Source organism: Gopherus evgoodei, chromosome 2 (genome assembly GCF_007399415.2).
Source record: "Gopherus evgoodei ecotype Sinaloan lineage chromosome 2, rGopEvg1_v1.p, whole genome shotgun sequence".
Taxonomy (NCBI): Eukaryota; Metazoa; Chordata; order Testudines; family Testudinidae; genus Gopherus; species Gopherus evgoodei.
The window spans coordinates 7,495,302-7,511,897 of record NC_044323.1 but is presented as its reverse complement, the minus strand read 5'-3'; the positions used below and the strand labels follow the sequence as shown (position 1 = coordinate 7,511,897).

The following is a 16,596-nucleotide window of genomic DNA, read 5'->3' as shown; positions in this document are numbered from 1 at the left end:
GATGTCAATCAGGAGTAACCCCAGTGGAGCCAGGGGAGGTGCACTGATGGAAGGGGAGCAGCATAAGGTCCTTATAATGTGGGCTGCTGGGACACGTGTCTCCTTCTGCTGGGCCATGCTGGGTCTAGCCACCCCCTGAAAAGCAGCAGCCCCCTCGAGAGGGTCACTGGACTTCTCAGCGTGTTGCTATCCCAAGCAGAATAGCAGAGTAGCTTTTTCCTGCAATCAGCTCCCCAGGGACCTGATTGCAGGATCTGGGCTGTAGCACCTAATCCAAAGCCTACTGAAGTCAGCGGAATTTGGATCAGTTCTTTAAGGAATGTCCACTCTGCAATCAGACCCCCTCGACTGGGCCTATGTCAGTTAAATGTGGTTTAACTGTGGTGTAAACATTTGGGCTTGGGCTGCAGCCCCTGTTCCGGGATGGGTCCTAGAGCCAGGCTCCAACCCAAACCTGAATGTCTACACCACGATTAAACAGCATCTTAGCCCCTGCCCCGCAAGCCTGGCACAGGCCAGCGGCAGGTTTATAACTGCAGCATAGACACACCCTTAGCATGCAAAGACATTGATGGTGAACGGGATCTTTCTAAGCCCACTTTCGAGTTGGAGCCACAAGAGCATTTAACACAATAATAGACAATTTTAGGTGGAAGAACCACGTTTTCCATGGTATAAGAACAGGAGTTTCGAGGCCCGCTGAATGCTGGTTCTTTAGAAACAACTGAATGCGGCAGAAAGACACACTCATTCGTTTAAAAAGTAGGGAGGAAAATATATAGAAATCTCCATAAAAGCCTAATATTTTTGGAGAAAGACAAAGAGTCCTTGCTCCTGAGCCTCGCAAGAACACTAGCAGCAGATGGAGAGGATCCAAGAGCTGGAAGGCAGCCAAACCATGTTTCATTGCCAAGCCCTGTAGTTCTCTCTCAGACACCCAGCATTATATACAGGTCTCCACTAAAGGACTGGGACTTTTGCTCTGTCTCTGAAGATGGAAGGATCCTTTTAGCTCCTCCAAGAGGCAAATGGATTTTCTCACCTCCTTGTATTTTTGCTCTGCTTGAGTGAGTTCCTACCTCGTGATTGGGGAGGCTGCGTGTGTGGCTGGTCTGTCTCCCTTCTATATCAATGGGAGTTTTGCTGTTATCTTCAGTGGCAGAAGGATTGGGCTCTAAACCCCTAAAAATTGACTTCTTATCTAACTCTCACATTAACTTTGTTTGTAATCATTTGCAAGTTTATTGGGTGACATACTGGGCCCATTCAAATCAAAGGCAAAATTCCCACTAACTTCAGAGGGCCAGGATTTCACTCCTTCTGCCTTTCTGAGTATCCCAAGTCTCTCTACAAACAGCTAAGCTAGTACCTCATACAGACTGATAGATAGGAATAGTAATGAACTAATAATACCTTGTTCTTATACAGCACTTTCCAGCTGTAGATCTCAAAGCACTTTCCACAGCCAGACAAGTGTCATTATCCCCATTTTACAGATGAGGAAACTAAGCCACAGAGCAATGATATGACTGAGGTCGCCGAGCAAGCCAGTGCCAAAAATAGAACCCACAGCTGTTGAGTCCCAGGGCAGGGCAGTGCTCTACCCACTAGGCCGCACAGCATCCCCTCTAAGGCAAGTAAATATTATTCCTGCATTACTTGTAAGGCATTTAAGTATTACCACATAATCAGCTTATGCATGGAAGAATATGTTATCATTAGATCATCCTCATAATACCCCTGTGAGATACAAATGGGGAACTGAGGCACAGAATAGTACTTGCCCAAGGTATCAAGGTCACACAAGAAGCCTGAGGCCAAGCCAGGAATTAAACCCAGGTTTCCTGAGTCCAAGTGGAGTGCTCTAACCGCTAGGCTACAAAGTGGAAAGTGACTTACTTGTCTTGGCTAGGAAAGAATGTTGCCTTCAGATTAATCAAAATCAAAGGTACAGACACTGATTTTGGCCTTGAACCAAGACATAAATACTGTAGTTTTCCTTTTTGCTTTGCTTAAATTTTCAAACACTGGTTAACTTTTTTTTAAGGAATATGTTTTGCACCTCAATATTTATACCCCCTTACTGGAGTGGTTTCTGGAGCACAATCAATTCCCTTCCTGAGTCCTTAGAGCTCAGCTAGAAAGCCCCAATCATCAGCAACCGGAGGGTTAATATTTAGCACAACCATTCGTCAAAGAACCAAAAACGGGAAAGGACAAAAAGAGGCTGCAATTTTTTTAGGTCTGACAAATTGCCTCAATGCAGTTAGGCAAGTGGACTTTTCTTACTGGAGTGTTCCCCTTAATGTGTCTGAAGTGCTTTATGTTTTGTAAAATCCAAAACAAAATCTATCTGGGAAATCTTATTCTTCATATAAGCAGGTTTTGGGTTTGTTTTTTTTAAAGACCCACTGATAATTCTCCATCTGTCCGATTCCCCAGTGGCTTGAGAAATGCAGCATTAGCTTGGACGCTGACGCCTCTTAGTGGTTAGAACAGCGATTGGCACTTAAAAAAGCCTGAATTGTAACTAGAGATATCTTCAAAACACATTTCACTTTGGCCACATCTACGCTAGGAAAAGGTGTTTTACACAGGTGTTAAAATCCTAGCCTAGACAAGGTAAGATGTAGTGTTAACACGGGTTAGTTAACGTTTTAAAATGCACCCCGTTTCCTAGTGAAAGCATCTCTGTAACCAAGAAGTTAAATACAATGGAACCAGCTAATAGTGATCTAAGGTGACCCTGCTCCTAATGAAGTCAGTGGAAACCTCGGTAATGAACCCAAAAGGAGCAGGATTAAAAGGAGCAGCCTTTTTAGCAATAAGCATGTGTGTGTGTTTATAGCATTTGTTCTCCTTAAGGAAGAATATAGATGTACATGAAACTTTCATTAGAAAATGAGGCAATGTAAGGAAAAATTCAGCTACCTCAGTGCTTTAAGAACTATACTAGAGCTGGAGTGAGGGAGAAAATACCAAAATGCACCTAAGTGACTTAGGAACCAAAGTCCAATTTTCAAAAGTGACAGATAGGAGCCTAAGTTCTGTTGAATTCCAGGGAGTTTCAGAGCCTCAGGGCCAGATTTTCAAAAGTAGTTTTAGGTGCCTAAAGCGGCAGACAGACACTCACTGGAAGTTTTCAAAAGTGCCTGAGTAGGTTAGGTGCCAACTCCCTGCTCTTGGAAAGCCCACCAGGTGCTTATCTACAGCTTTAGGCAACCAAAAAAACTTCTGAAAAGCTGGCCATAGGGCCAAGATACTCAAAGGTATTCAAGTGCCTACTTGCCACTGAAATCATTAGAAGTTAGACACCCATGTACCTTTGTGGATCTGGGCCTAAGTCACTTCTGAAAATGTGACAAGTTTCCAAGACACTGGCACTTTTGAAAATTTTGCCCCCACTCTTCAGTTGCGCTTTGTCTCAAATTTCATCTCATTCCTCCTGCAATTTCAAATTAAATAGGGTATTTTTTCTTCCCTTCCTGTCAGACCAGTGTTCAGCATCCCACTGCACCATCACACAGATACAATGTCCTACAGGAGGTTAAGGAGATGGATAATAAACTAAAGGAAATACTATAGGAATTCCTACAAATCTGAGATGAAGGCTTTATCTGCTCTGCCTGGCAGATGCCTGCCTGAATCACTGCATCACGCAACAGTTTGTGTCCTTGACTTCAGTTATTAGCAGAAAGGTGCCCTGGAAGTTGGCCCTCTAATGAGCCCAATCCCCACCGCACAATTTATGGCACTGATGCAGGAATGAGCTCCATGCAGAAGATCCCCTCTGTGGAAACCACTGACATCACGGGCCCCACGCGAGTGCAAAGGCTTGGTTATGCAGATCAGGGCATAAGGCTGTGTAGAGAGCTAATAAGAAATAGAACGTTATATGCTGCAAGACCGGCTGGAATAAATAAAGTGCCCAGGTCTAGCAGCTTGCTGGATTAGGGAGACAAGGCGGGTGAGGTCATATCTTTAACTGGACAGTAAGCTTGTCTCTCTCACCCACAGAAGTTGATCCAATTAAAGATATCACCTCACCCACCTTGTCTAATATCTTGGGAACAACCAACAACACTGCATACAGCGCGATGGACTCACTTCAACAAGTCACAGGAAGAACTTTTCCAAAGTTCCAGCAGGGCTGATGCCATGCAGGGGTCTGCATCCCAGTGGGTTATAGTTGGATCCAGTCAGTACACTGAGAGATCACATGGAATGGGCATATATCACTTGTTGAACACTGACTGTTCTGCCTGAGCCAGGTTACAGAGGAAACAGTGGTCCTGACCTCCAAAGGGCCAAAGACAAAGAATACACTGCGCCGGGGGATGGGAAGGCACAACTGAAAGTTGGATCGTCATAAAGCAGCACAGAATTAAGTAAATAAATTAATATTGCAATAATATGAATGAGAGATTCCACCTCTGGAAGGGAATTGCATGCTGTTAAGACACAAACTTCTCAGACCAAAACCTCTCTCACAGAGTGGCCTAATATTACTGGGAATATTTACTTTTTCCTCCTTCGCAGATTTAAGCTCCGCAGAGTCTGCCTCAATATTCCTACAATACTTAGCACCATGGGACTGCAGATTTTACTAGGGACTCTGGATGTTACCATAACATAAACGTAGGTGCTCAGACCTGGTGATAAGAGCCATAGAAGTACCCGGATGGATATTACATGAATAATGGTTATATACCTTTAAGAGATGGCTGAACATGTAAAACAGATGCTTATTTAGAATATATAGGGTCCACTTTGCTAAGACCACCCAGCTTCCATCTGCGATTGGAATCAATGGGACTTGCACACCCAGAGGGGATTCCCATCCCAGCAACTTGTGTGTCTTGAGTGCTGGAAGTAATGGGGACTGGCAGGTCACACATCCTGCACTCCCACATCTGAATGGGCTGCATGAACTGAAAGACTTTTTTGGCCTTCGCCATCAGGCAAGTGTGGATTGTTCAGGTCTGATCCTGCCTGGGACTCAGCACGTCCAACTTTCAGTCAAGTCAGTGGGAGCTGATGGGAGTTCAGCACCACAGAGAACAAGGCTCTTTACATATGGCCTAATACATATTTATGTGCGCTAATATATTCCATAGCTGAATTTTTTGCATAATTGCTTTTTTTTTAAACTGTTCCACACCAGAGCCCTTGAAAAAAAGGATTTTGTATGTTAGTATATTTCATTGTGTAATGAAATAATGAATCTCAGCCCCTCTCTCTAAACTTGTGCTATGCTGACTAGTGCTTTACATTTCAATAGCCATTATTTCAGTCCCTCTATCTTCTCTGCGCCTTCTCACCTCCTCTGATACAGAATGACTTTTATTCTACCAAATGTAATTAGGCATGGCCCTGTGTTTTGATTACTTTTTATTCTTAGAAGTAGCAGAAATCAGAGTTTTCACCATTTAATTACTCAAAATTGTCTGTTTCAAGTATCCAAAACTAGTTTTCCTCTTTACCTGAGAAGCAAATGTAAAAAAGACATTCTAAAAAAAAAAACACACAGTGAAAATTAAAAGTGTGGTTTTTGGGTCTAAGAATCAGATATGAAAACTCTAAGCATGAAAACTGGTCTACAAATCCCAAAATTCAGTTTTTCAAATATGAAAAAGTCATCCCAATTTTTACAAGTTGTGTGTCTGCAGTCCCACCACCACCCCTCCCCGGGCTGGATAGTTGGTTGTCAGTTTTCAAATGCCTAATAAAATACTTGACAATGGAAAATATTATAAGCATGTCCACCCATTGTTTCATGATTTCTACCAGCTGACGATCTGGTCAAAACATTTCAAGTTTGAAGATTCTGACACAAAATTCAGAATGCAAAACACTCGTGCAACCACATTCCAGTTACTGTTCCTCTTTAATATTAATCAACTTTCATTTCTGACATAGATTAAAAAGCATCTTCTGAGATGCTGTAAACAGTAGCCAACATTAAAAACTCATTGGCTATTCCACAGGGAGCGTAATAACTTCTCTGCTCTTCCAGCCCCAGGCACATACTGTGGATACCACAGGTCTATGGCATAGTGACTGATGAGTTCTTAAGATGGTATCCAATGCTTCTTGCCCTTAAGGGAAACAAATTTGGGGGCCTAAGCAGGCTGTGTGCCACCATGTTTGTGATCCATTTAAGGACCAACGGCTGTTATAATGGCAGGATTCTTTCATTTTTAACCAGGACACTCATCAAACCTGCCTCAGGAACAAATAATGCATTCCAAGCTGATCTTTTTCCTGGCGACCTTTACTGCTCCAAACATAGTTCTAGATGTAGCTGATCACATTCAAAGGAAAGCATCAGCACAAAAGTTGAGTTGCCAAACACCCAGGGTAAGGCATAGATGTGCAGGCCTTATCACAAAATTGCACTTTCATCACCAGAGAAATTGCTCCTCTTTTGGCATGACGCGCCTCTCATCCTCCTGCCTTCTCTTCTCAGAATCTTCAGAAGAAAATGAAGCTGTAATTGCTTTCTCCCATAACACTGAGGGAAAAGAAAAAAAGGGCAAAGCAGTTGCTCTTTTCCATTTGGCATTCTAAGAAGACACATGCTCTGAGCAGTCCTTTATTTACCAGAAAAACAGAATTCTAAGGGGGAGGAGCAGTTCAGAAGAATAAGGCTCTCATTTGTTACCGGCTAAGTTTTACCACATCGTACCTCATTACAGCATAAACACTTCCGTTAAGCTTCAGGTTGGAAATATCTATACATTCCAGCACCGCTAGTTAGCATCTCAACAAGGCTGACTCAGCCCTTCAACTTTTGAAGGTAGATACACTAGGGCACAATCAAAAGTGAAGCTAGAGTTGAAATTGTGGTAACCTGGCTCTTTCAGTGCATTTATGGGTATAAGAACGGCCCTACTGGATCAGACCAAAGGCCCACCTAGCCCAGTATCCTGTCTTCCGACAGTGGCCAATGCCAAGTGCTTCATAGGGAATGAACAGAACAGGTAATCATCAAGTCATCCATCACCTGATGCCCATTCCCAGCTTCTGGCAGACGCTAGGGACACTATCCCTGCCCATCGCCATTGATGGACCTATGCTCCTTAAATTTACCTAGTTCTTTTTTGAACCCTGGTATAGTCTTTGCCTTCACAATACCCTCTAGCAAAGAGTTCCACAAGTTGACTGTGTGTTGTGTGAAAAAATACTTCCTTTTGTTTTCAATCTGCTGCCTATTAATTTCATTTGGTGCCCCCTAGTTCTTCTGTTATATGAGGAGTAAACAACACTTCCTTATTTACTGTCTCCACACCAGTCATGATTTTATAGACATCATCATATATCCCCTTAGTCGTCTCTTTTCCAAGCTGAAGATTCCCCATCTCATTAATCTCTCTTCCTATGGAAGCTATTCCATACCCCTAAATACTTTTGTTGCTCTTTTCTGTACCTTTTCCAATTCCAATCTCTTTTCAGATGGAGGTGACCAGCTCTGCACTCAGTATTCAAGATGTGGGAGTACCATGGATTTATATAGAGGCAATATGATATTTTCTGTCTTCTTTAAACCCTTGCCTAATGATTCCCAACCTTGTTAGGTTTTGTTTTTGTTTTTTAAATTGCTGCTGCATATTGAGTGGATGTTTTCAGTGAACTATCCACAATGACTCCAAAATCTCTCCCAAGTGATAACAGTTAATTTAGACCCCATCATTTTATATGTATAGTTGGGATTATGTTTCCCAACGTGTATTACTTTGCATTTATCAACACTGAATTTCATCTGCCACTTTGGTGCCCAGTCACCCACATGGTATCCCACATCAACTTGGGTCATGTTTACACTAGGAAAAGGGCAGATTTTTAACATGCATTAACATCTTAGAGTAGAAAAGGCAGTTGTGTTTTAACAAAAATTGTTAGACCAGCTAAGATTTACTAAAACTACAACTTTCCTTGTCTACACTAGGCTTTTAAAGGGTTAAACACACCTTTTCTCCTAGCAAAGGCAAGGCCTTGGAATTTAGAAAACACCTTATATTTACACATTGGAAAATGGGCACAGGACTCAGTAACTCAGACCCTATCTCCTTACACATCACCTTTGGATCACTGCTTCTAAGGAAATCTAGGCTGATATAAGGTTCTTGCTAAGGGGATGGAAGAGAGGAGTGTAGGATAAAAAGCTAACAGGAGAGTGTAAGAAAATGCAAGTTACACTTATGGCTCAAATTAAATCACCCCAACTCCCTTCCACAATCACCAAATGATCTAAAAGGAGTCTGACTTGTCTTAATTTAGTACACTGAATTTCATTTTTTATGGGTCTCCTTTGTGTGGACTTTAACAATTCCATTGTCTTCAAAATATTTTTTTTTCGTGTGACCTTAGCTAAAGATTGGCTGCTGCTCTGCACCACAGATGCAGCTCCAATTAGTTGCTTTGGGTCCTAAATAACAGAATAGGTTGCAAGATCAGATAGATCTTGTTAGTGCTTTGTGCGGTCCAAGTTTAAACAGCCCCAGGGATGAGCATCCATCTCTTTGAAGGGCAGCTTTCAGAGGGTGTAACATATCACTGAAGCAGCCCACCATGACTACATGCAGACATTTCTCTCTCTGAAAAACAGAGAGCCCACACAGATCGCCCAGCAAGTGTCAGGGCAACATCTGAACCAGACTGGATTTAAAATGTATTTGTTAAATAAGCTCAACTTCTCTCCAAGTTATTCTCAAGATATATTTTCCAGCCTTCAGTAGGTATGTCAAGAGTTTGGTATGTATATTTATATTTTATGATGCAACATTGATTAAAAGCTTGTTTATCCTGTTTGATGTGTTTCACTTATTTCTGAAGATATAAATGAACACAGCCATTATAAAAAGTCATTTATTTTTACTCTAATCATACTAGATATGTACATATATACACACACACGTGCAAAAAATGACTTTACATACATATACACAGGTTCAATTGTTAATGCAGTGCAAAAAAGTTTTTTTTAAAAAGGTACCAGCCAGCCTTTCAAGAAACCTTAACTGATCTTTGGTTAAAAAAGGCGGGGGAGAATGGGTCAATATTTCATAAATTGGCAAAGTACTCTCAATATTTTAACTGTAAGGAAAGTTTACTCTTGGCCTATTTTCTTGTGTTGTATTTCTAGATGAAGAGAGTTTCCAAGCGACTTAATGTGAAAACTGAAAGTGAGAATTAAGTGGATAAACAAACTATTTAAAATGGTCTAAGGCTCTGACAAAAAAATTGATTCCTTTTAAAGATTTGATTCAATACAAAGCACAATCCTAGTGTTCTGATCCGGATTTTCTGTTCTCAAACAGTAAAACGCTCATTTTATTAGATCCTGAAGGACTCATATAAATGTAAACTATGTTATCTCTTTTCCTGTTTTAGCAAAAGAAAGTTTAAACACATTATACACACACTGTGCACAGAATTAACATACCAAGAAGCCAGTGTAAACATTTACAGAAAAAAAAATTAGGACAGTCAGTGGTTAACTTGACCTCTCCTTGGTCTCTGAATCACAACCCAAGCTGGAAGAAGCGTTCAGATATTAATGGACATACACTGCTAAATGTATGTTCCCTAACATGGATTTTCTAGGCAGGCTTACTCACATTATAGAACCAAATCTCTGTGAATGGTTCCCTGCCAATCCTACTTCCTTTCTAACAAATCTCTACCAGGTGTTTGTCCATGCACCAGACATAGGATCCAATGGGACAGGCAGATGTTGTACTGAGAGATTTTGCTGTATTGCTTTCCTAAAGATTCTGGGGTTGGATGATCCTTCCTATAGGCAAGTGCTCCTAGGCTGAATGTTAAGAAAGGTTTCCCTGACAGAACTGGATTTCTGCCCTGATCACCATTAAAAAAAAAGTGCAAGATGAAACTGAGGTCTGCAGGACCAGACCTTCAGCTGAAGCTCAGCAAAATCTTACCTGACACAAAGCAACCATGATCTGCGAAGCAAGAACATCCTTCTCATTAATGGTACTTTTATATTTTTATCAGAGAAAATGCAAAACATTTTGAATAGCTCTTATTTTAAATACTGTCAAAATGTAAGTAAAGAACTTTGGCTCATGTTCAATAATAAGGAGGTACTTTAAACTGATATATTAAAAAGTCAGGCCTTGTTAAAGCTTAGCGGCATATAGAGCTACGACAACACGTCACTTGACATTTAATTGTTCCTTGTCATTTGAGTAATACAAAAAAGACACCAATTGCTGTTTCATTGTGCTTTGATTCACTGATAAACTTGAAATGTTTAAAAAGATTATAATTTTACACTTCCTTGGGCATTTATTTTATGATGAGTTCAGAAATATTAAAAAAATCAATTAAGTCCTAAAATAAAAAAGAGAAAATTTGGAAGTGGTACTTCAAACATCAAATTTTTAAGCAAGTGTTATGTTAATCATGAAGTGTGGGAACTGTTGCCTTAGCCTATTCCACACAGTTTAATAAATCTTAGTATCAAGCAATTTTCATAGAATATCAGGGTTGGAAGGGACCTTAAGAGGTCATCTAGTCCAACCCCCTGCTCAAAGCAGGACCAATTCCCAACTAAACCACCCCAGCCAGGGCTTTGTCAAGCCTGACCTTAAAAACCTCTAAGGGGATTTACCTCCCTAGGTAACCCATTCCAGTACTTCACCATCCTTCTAGGGAAAAAGCTTTTCCTAATATCCAACCTAAACCTCCCCCACTGCAACTTGAGACCATTACTCCTTGTTCTGTCATCTGCTACCACTGAGAACAGCCTAGACCCATTCTCTTTGGAAACCCCTTTTAGTTAACTGAAAGCAGCTATCAAATCCCCCCTCATTCTTCTCTTCTGCAGACTAAACAATCCTAGTTCCCTCAGCCTCTCCTCATAAGTCATGTGCTCCAGCCCCCTAATAATTTTTGTTGCCCTCCGCTGGACTCTATCCAATTTTTCCACATTTTTCTTGTAGTGTGGGGCCCAAAACTGGACACAGTACTCCAGATGAGGCCTCACCAATGCCGAATAGAGGGGAATGATCACGTCCCTTGATCTGCTGGCAATGCCCCTACTTATACAGCCCAAAATGCCGTTAGCCTTCTTGACAACAAGGGCACACTGTTGACTCATATCCAGCTTCTCGTCCACTGTAACCCCTAGGTCCTTTTCTGCAGAACTGCTGCCTAGCCACTCGGTCCCTAGTCTGTAGCAGTGCATGGGATTCTTCCTTCCTAAGTGCAGGACTCTGCACTTGTCCTTGTTGAACTTCATCAGATTTCTTTCGGTCCAATCCTCTAATTTGTCTAGGTCCCCCTGTATCCTATCCCTACCCACCAGCGTATCTACCACTCCTCCCAGTTTAATGTCATCTGAAAACTTGCTGAGAGTGCAGTCCACGCCATCCTCCAGATCATTAATGAAGATATTGAACAAAACCGGCCCCAGCACTGACCCTTGGGGCACTCCACTTGATACCAGCTGCCAACTAGACATGGAGCCATTGATCACCACCCGTTGAGCCCGACAATCTAGCCAGCTTTCAATCCACCTTATAGTCCACTCATCCAGCCCATACTACTTTAACTTGCTGGCAAGAATACTGTGGGAGTCCATATCAAAAGCTTTGCTAAAGTCAACCTAAATGTTCCCTTTCCTCAGTTTCATTCTATTACCCTTAGTTATGCCTCCTTGTGCCCCAACTTCTCTCTCATCTGACCCAATATCTGAAGGACAAACATCAAGAAAGTAATGAAAGGGGTTGACCTATGCTAAGCAGTGACTTTCCCTTTTCTCTTCAAATATCAATACCTGGACAGTCCTCTGTGGACTCCTTTCAGTGTCTGTCTTTGGTACTGATATCTGGAACTGAATGAAATAATTTCATGAGTGCTTGCATCCGAGCTGTATGAAGGATTATGATCCTTCCCTGCTCTGAGACATGCCTCTGAGACATGCCCCATGCAGCCTACAATTATAGGGCCTTTTAGGCTGTCATATCATCTTGCAATTTCACACCCAATTTACTATCTCCCATCAAGCTAAAGTTTCCACTGGTCTCTAGGTTTCTCCCCACCACTGTTTCTGATCTTTCATTTTATCCTTCTCCTTCTTATCTGTTTTTCCCTTTTTAAAGTTTATTTACTTCTGGAATTTCAGCTGTTTCCTTTACAACACGGTGCCTTTCCATGTCCCAAAAACACAGCAAATGATTCTTCTATTTCACTGTAGCAGTGCATTGGACTAGGTACAGTAAAGGCTGTACTACTGAGAACAGCAGACATCAATTCAATATCCAATCACTTAAGTCTTTATGTAGGGATTTATGCATTGGCTGCACAGATTTGCATTGCACAAGTTATCAGAGGAAGCTGGAGGTTTCGGCAGCTGGATAGTCAGTTGTTAGGGCTTTCAGCACACAATGTGTGGACTGTGGTTTAAAATATTAACTGGATGTTTCTGCTATAATAGTCAGTAGTGAAATAGATAATACTGACTAACATTTAAGCTGCCTACAGAGTCAGGAAGGTAACTGCCCACCAATTTAATCTCTTTGCAAACATGAAAGGTAGAGACATTAAGTGAAAAAACAATTCCTCAGCAAGGAGATGAAATTGTACATAATACATGGAGCTACCATAAAACGGTTAAGTGAGAAAAAATTAAGAAGGTACCTCCACAATATTACACCTACAAGCTTCCTGTAATTTCTCAGTTTCATGATTCTCCACTAACCCTCCAAAAGATAGCTGCATCAAAATATTAGACACTCTCTTATACAGAGACAACTTACCAAAAAAGTATCAAAAAAGTGTTCATATACATTTTAAATGTCAGTATATACTTCAGCACATTAAATACCAGAATATACACTGCAGCAGAGGTGGACAAATTCAACGCCTAATGACTATATTCAAAAGTGCATGCTCATAAATTAACCTTAGCATGAGAGCTTAAATGTAAAATAAAGAGAATCTGCTCTTGCTTTCCAGGATGGGGAATGGATTTCTAAATCGCTAATAATGTATTTTTGAAAGGTGGAAAAAACTTATTGGGTTGTCACAAAATACATCTTCCAAGCTTATTTATCTATAAACCAAACAAACATATTACTACCCTTTCAAACAACGTGACCTTCAACAGGGAAATAAAGGCCACTTGGGCTGAAAGGTCAGTTGTGTGTTTTCTTGGTTTGGTTTATGCAGCTTCAAACTTCCTGATAATTTCCCAGTGAGCTCACACCGTACCAACAATTAAGATGTACAGTTTACTCGAGACATTTTACATCCTTTACAGTTTTTAAGAAGGCCCCTGCCCTTTTCTTTTCTTCAGACCCCTATAATTCTATTTAACCTTAGTAGGATCTCCAGGGTAATCCTACTAAAAGCATTTTTCCCCACCAATTAAGGGCTAATTATGGCAAACACCTCCTTAGCTTACATCTGTCAAGCAACTTGAGATCTATAGATGAAAGTGCTAAGCATTATTATCCCCAATTTTAATCAATCTTGGTTTTAATGTACAATTTCAATGTTTTCTGTCAAACTCCCAGGGCAACACAGTGAAATAGTGAACTGTTGCAAAGCAAATGAGACAAATGAAGAGAAATTGACTGTTTGGTGTTAGTCAAGGAGTACACTGAAAAGACTGAATACTGAAGATTCTTAACGGCAGTGAGAACCTCCATTACGAATGCTTGCAAATAGTCTGCAATGCACAGTTGACCTACCACTAATCCCCTGCAGGTCTATTTGACACTAATTATAACAGCACAGTTTATTTCAAGTTGTTTCGTTTCAAAATCTCTCCCTTGTGATAACTGCTGTTGTGCATTTTTAAAATATTCCCCAAAGTATTTTTGGCCACTGTAAGTAAATACAAGAGTTTTTAAAATATGAGTGATGAATCCCACATGTTTTCATACTCCAAAATCAGGCTGTGTCTCCATCAGTTGCCTTGTCAGTATCTGATATGAAGAAAGAGAAGCCACTCCTATGTGAAAGAGTATTTGCCAGATGTTCCTTAATCCGCACAAGTAAATGTTGCATAGACAAATGGAGAAAAACAATACAAACGCTTTCATCTTCCTTGATGAACCGTGGAACAAGTACAAATAACACTGGAATAGCACCAGAGAAACAAGGTTAGCAACATCAAACTGAATACATACAGACAAGGATCACAGTTTACAATTACTGGCATCTATGATTTAGAGATGCACACAACAAGCTTAAAGCTCTTTTCAAGTCTTATCTATTATAAGAAGTGAATTGGTGGCCTCAATCCAGATCGTACTGAACAGGTATCGTATCCACAACAAAAGAAACCTGCCAGCAAAATCGGCACCCTTGTTGATAGTCTAGAAAGGATTAGCAAGAATTAAACAAGTATGAACGCTAAATTACGTTCTAAGACTCAGATGTGAGCCTTGTAGGTTAAGGCTGAAACTCAACGGCAGGGAGATATGAGGCAAACCTATACTTACTTCTGCTGTACCTATTCCGGGCATAAATAAAGGGCTAAATTAACAGTGATTTTATCCCAGAATTCACTTTAATATTAAAGGATATAGTTTCTAACAAGAGACTCAGAGCAAGATTTAAGCAAAACAAACCAAAAAATTCGCAGTGCAGGTACAGTCCACTGGTTCAATATATTTTAAGTGTCCTCCTATAGTGGTTGGTTCACATAACAGGGTAAGAGCCTATTATGTGTGCCAGCTAGAGGAGTCACTTGTTTAGCTCAAGCGGTCAAGACTCACGCTTTAATCTGCTGGAGGCCCTGGGTTCAAACCTTGCTGGTGACACAAATGGGATTGCTAAATACACAGCACTTTGCACCGAGTATGATTATGCATGGTCACTTCATGGCCCTGTTCTGCCATAATTTAAGAGGGCAAAGAGCCAAAACACAATGTTTATTAGCATTTTCCACTCTCAGGTGAGAAGTTGGGAAAGTCAAGAAAGAGCTACTCTATGTAAAAAGGTGAAACCGACTGGCATCAAGTTATGGAGCAGAGCACATCTCCATAAAAAATACGAAGTTTCTACTATGAAATACTGGCACAAAAAAAATAGTATAAGCTACATGATTACTTCTCTTATTGTATGTATATGTATCACCCCGGGGTGGGTCACCAGCAGTCAGGACCAAGGGTAGAACCTCTGGATCTATAAGCATCAGACTCTACTTCCTGAGCTAAGAGACCCAGGCCCTGTTATCTCAAAGCCAGCAGCAGGTCCAAACCTCTAAGTGGTCCAGCCATTAGAGAACCACAGTAAAAATGGGTTACACGTGTACCAGAGCGAGGAGTTGTTTCACTTTAACTGCCTCCCACCTTATTTTGGCAGAAATATCCAATAAATTTAAAGGGCAATAAACTTCAATCACAGTCAGAGAATCAAGCCAAGCTAGAAGCCATGTGGTACAATAAAGGACTAAGCCCAGAATAGTAAGTTCCTGAAATTCTGTGATTGGACAAAACACAAATCAGATATTAAAGGTACATTTCATTATCAACCTAGGGTAACCTAACATGGCAAATAGTTTTCTAAATATTTCTAGCATATTAATAATCAACACCCAAATGCTGAAAGTGATACTTCACTAATTTACATTTTTGCAAGGTGTTCTTTGAAAGAGGTCTGGAGTTTTATTCACACTTAGAACTTGATCTTTATGCCAATTATAAAAACTTTGAGGTTTTTAAAGGGCAATGATACATAAGCCTAAATCCAAGACCTCAGCTCCTGGAAAAAATAATACTTCACCCCTCTTGGAAACCAGTCATCTCTGTGCCAAGACTCATTTATCACAGAGCTGCATTTGGCACTTTACAGCAAAGATGCACTGTATCAAGCCTGTAATTACTATTTAACGAAGGTCAAATTCTGCCCTCATTATTCGTGCTACTTCACTTAAATCAGTGGAACTGAGTGGCTGCAGTGACAGAAAACAACAATTTCGTCTTCCGTTTAAACCTTAGATTACGCAGAAACCAATGTGGCATTTTATATACAATAAATATACTGGCTCTTTCTGCTGTAGATTTGAGAGTGTGTACAAAGTAACTCCTCATTTGAAGAAAGGGTGATCTGGGCAAACAGCAAGGTTTTTAAAGTATTTAATAGTTTAAATGTTAATTTGTTATAGTCTAGAATTTCTCTATTTTAGCAAGGAAGGTTAGTTTCCAAAGACAAGACTAAATAGCAATGTTGATTCCCCGCCCACACCTCCAAAACAAGGGTCCAGCCAAACCAGATATAGTTTAAAATTTCAAGACTTATTTTTAAATAAAAATTGGAGCATGTAGTTTTGCCCATTTTCCCAGTTATGCGAAGTCCGAGTTCCTCAAATAATTGAGCTCAATTCAAGCACCACATGACTCTGAAATCAGGATGACTGCTGTTTCACTTGTACGTTGGCTTGTTTAGACATGAGCATTCATCCATTATGTCCATGTGAATCAGAAAACCAAGAACGTAATTTAGAAAATGAATATGCCACAGCTCTAAGGAATGCCAAGCATGAATGCTTGTTCTACCACTATACCGTGCAAAAGATTACTCAAATTCTTGCAGAGCTCTCAGAGAAGAGAAGGGGGT

General features: G+C 40.6%; 1 protein-coding gene across 15 annotated transcripts in view; it reads right to left on the bottom strand.

The window, feature by feature from the left end:
• SEC22C (SEC22 homolog C, vesicle trafficking protein) overlaps positions 1-16,596 on the bottom strand; it is an 84,110-nt gene that overhangs the window by 34,422 nt on the left and 33,092 nt on the right. For 13 of the 15 annotated variants that reach the window (XM_030549940.1, XM_030549938.1, XM_030549939.1 and 10 more), the window contains one exon: positions 11,556-14,111. The exons of 1 other annotated variant lie outside the window; for it this stretch is intronic. In XM_030549940.1, the coding sequence (XP_030405800.1) occupies positions 13,911-14,111 (201 nt within the window). In that variant the 3' untranslated portion in view covers positions 11,556-13,910. Of the gene's footprint in view, positions 1-5,868; positions 6,515-11,555; positions 14,112-16,596 lie in introns of those variants that run through there. One more of the 15 variants, XM_030549951.1, reaches the window with a different exon arrangement.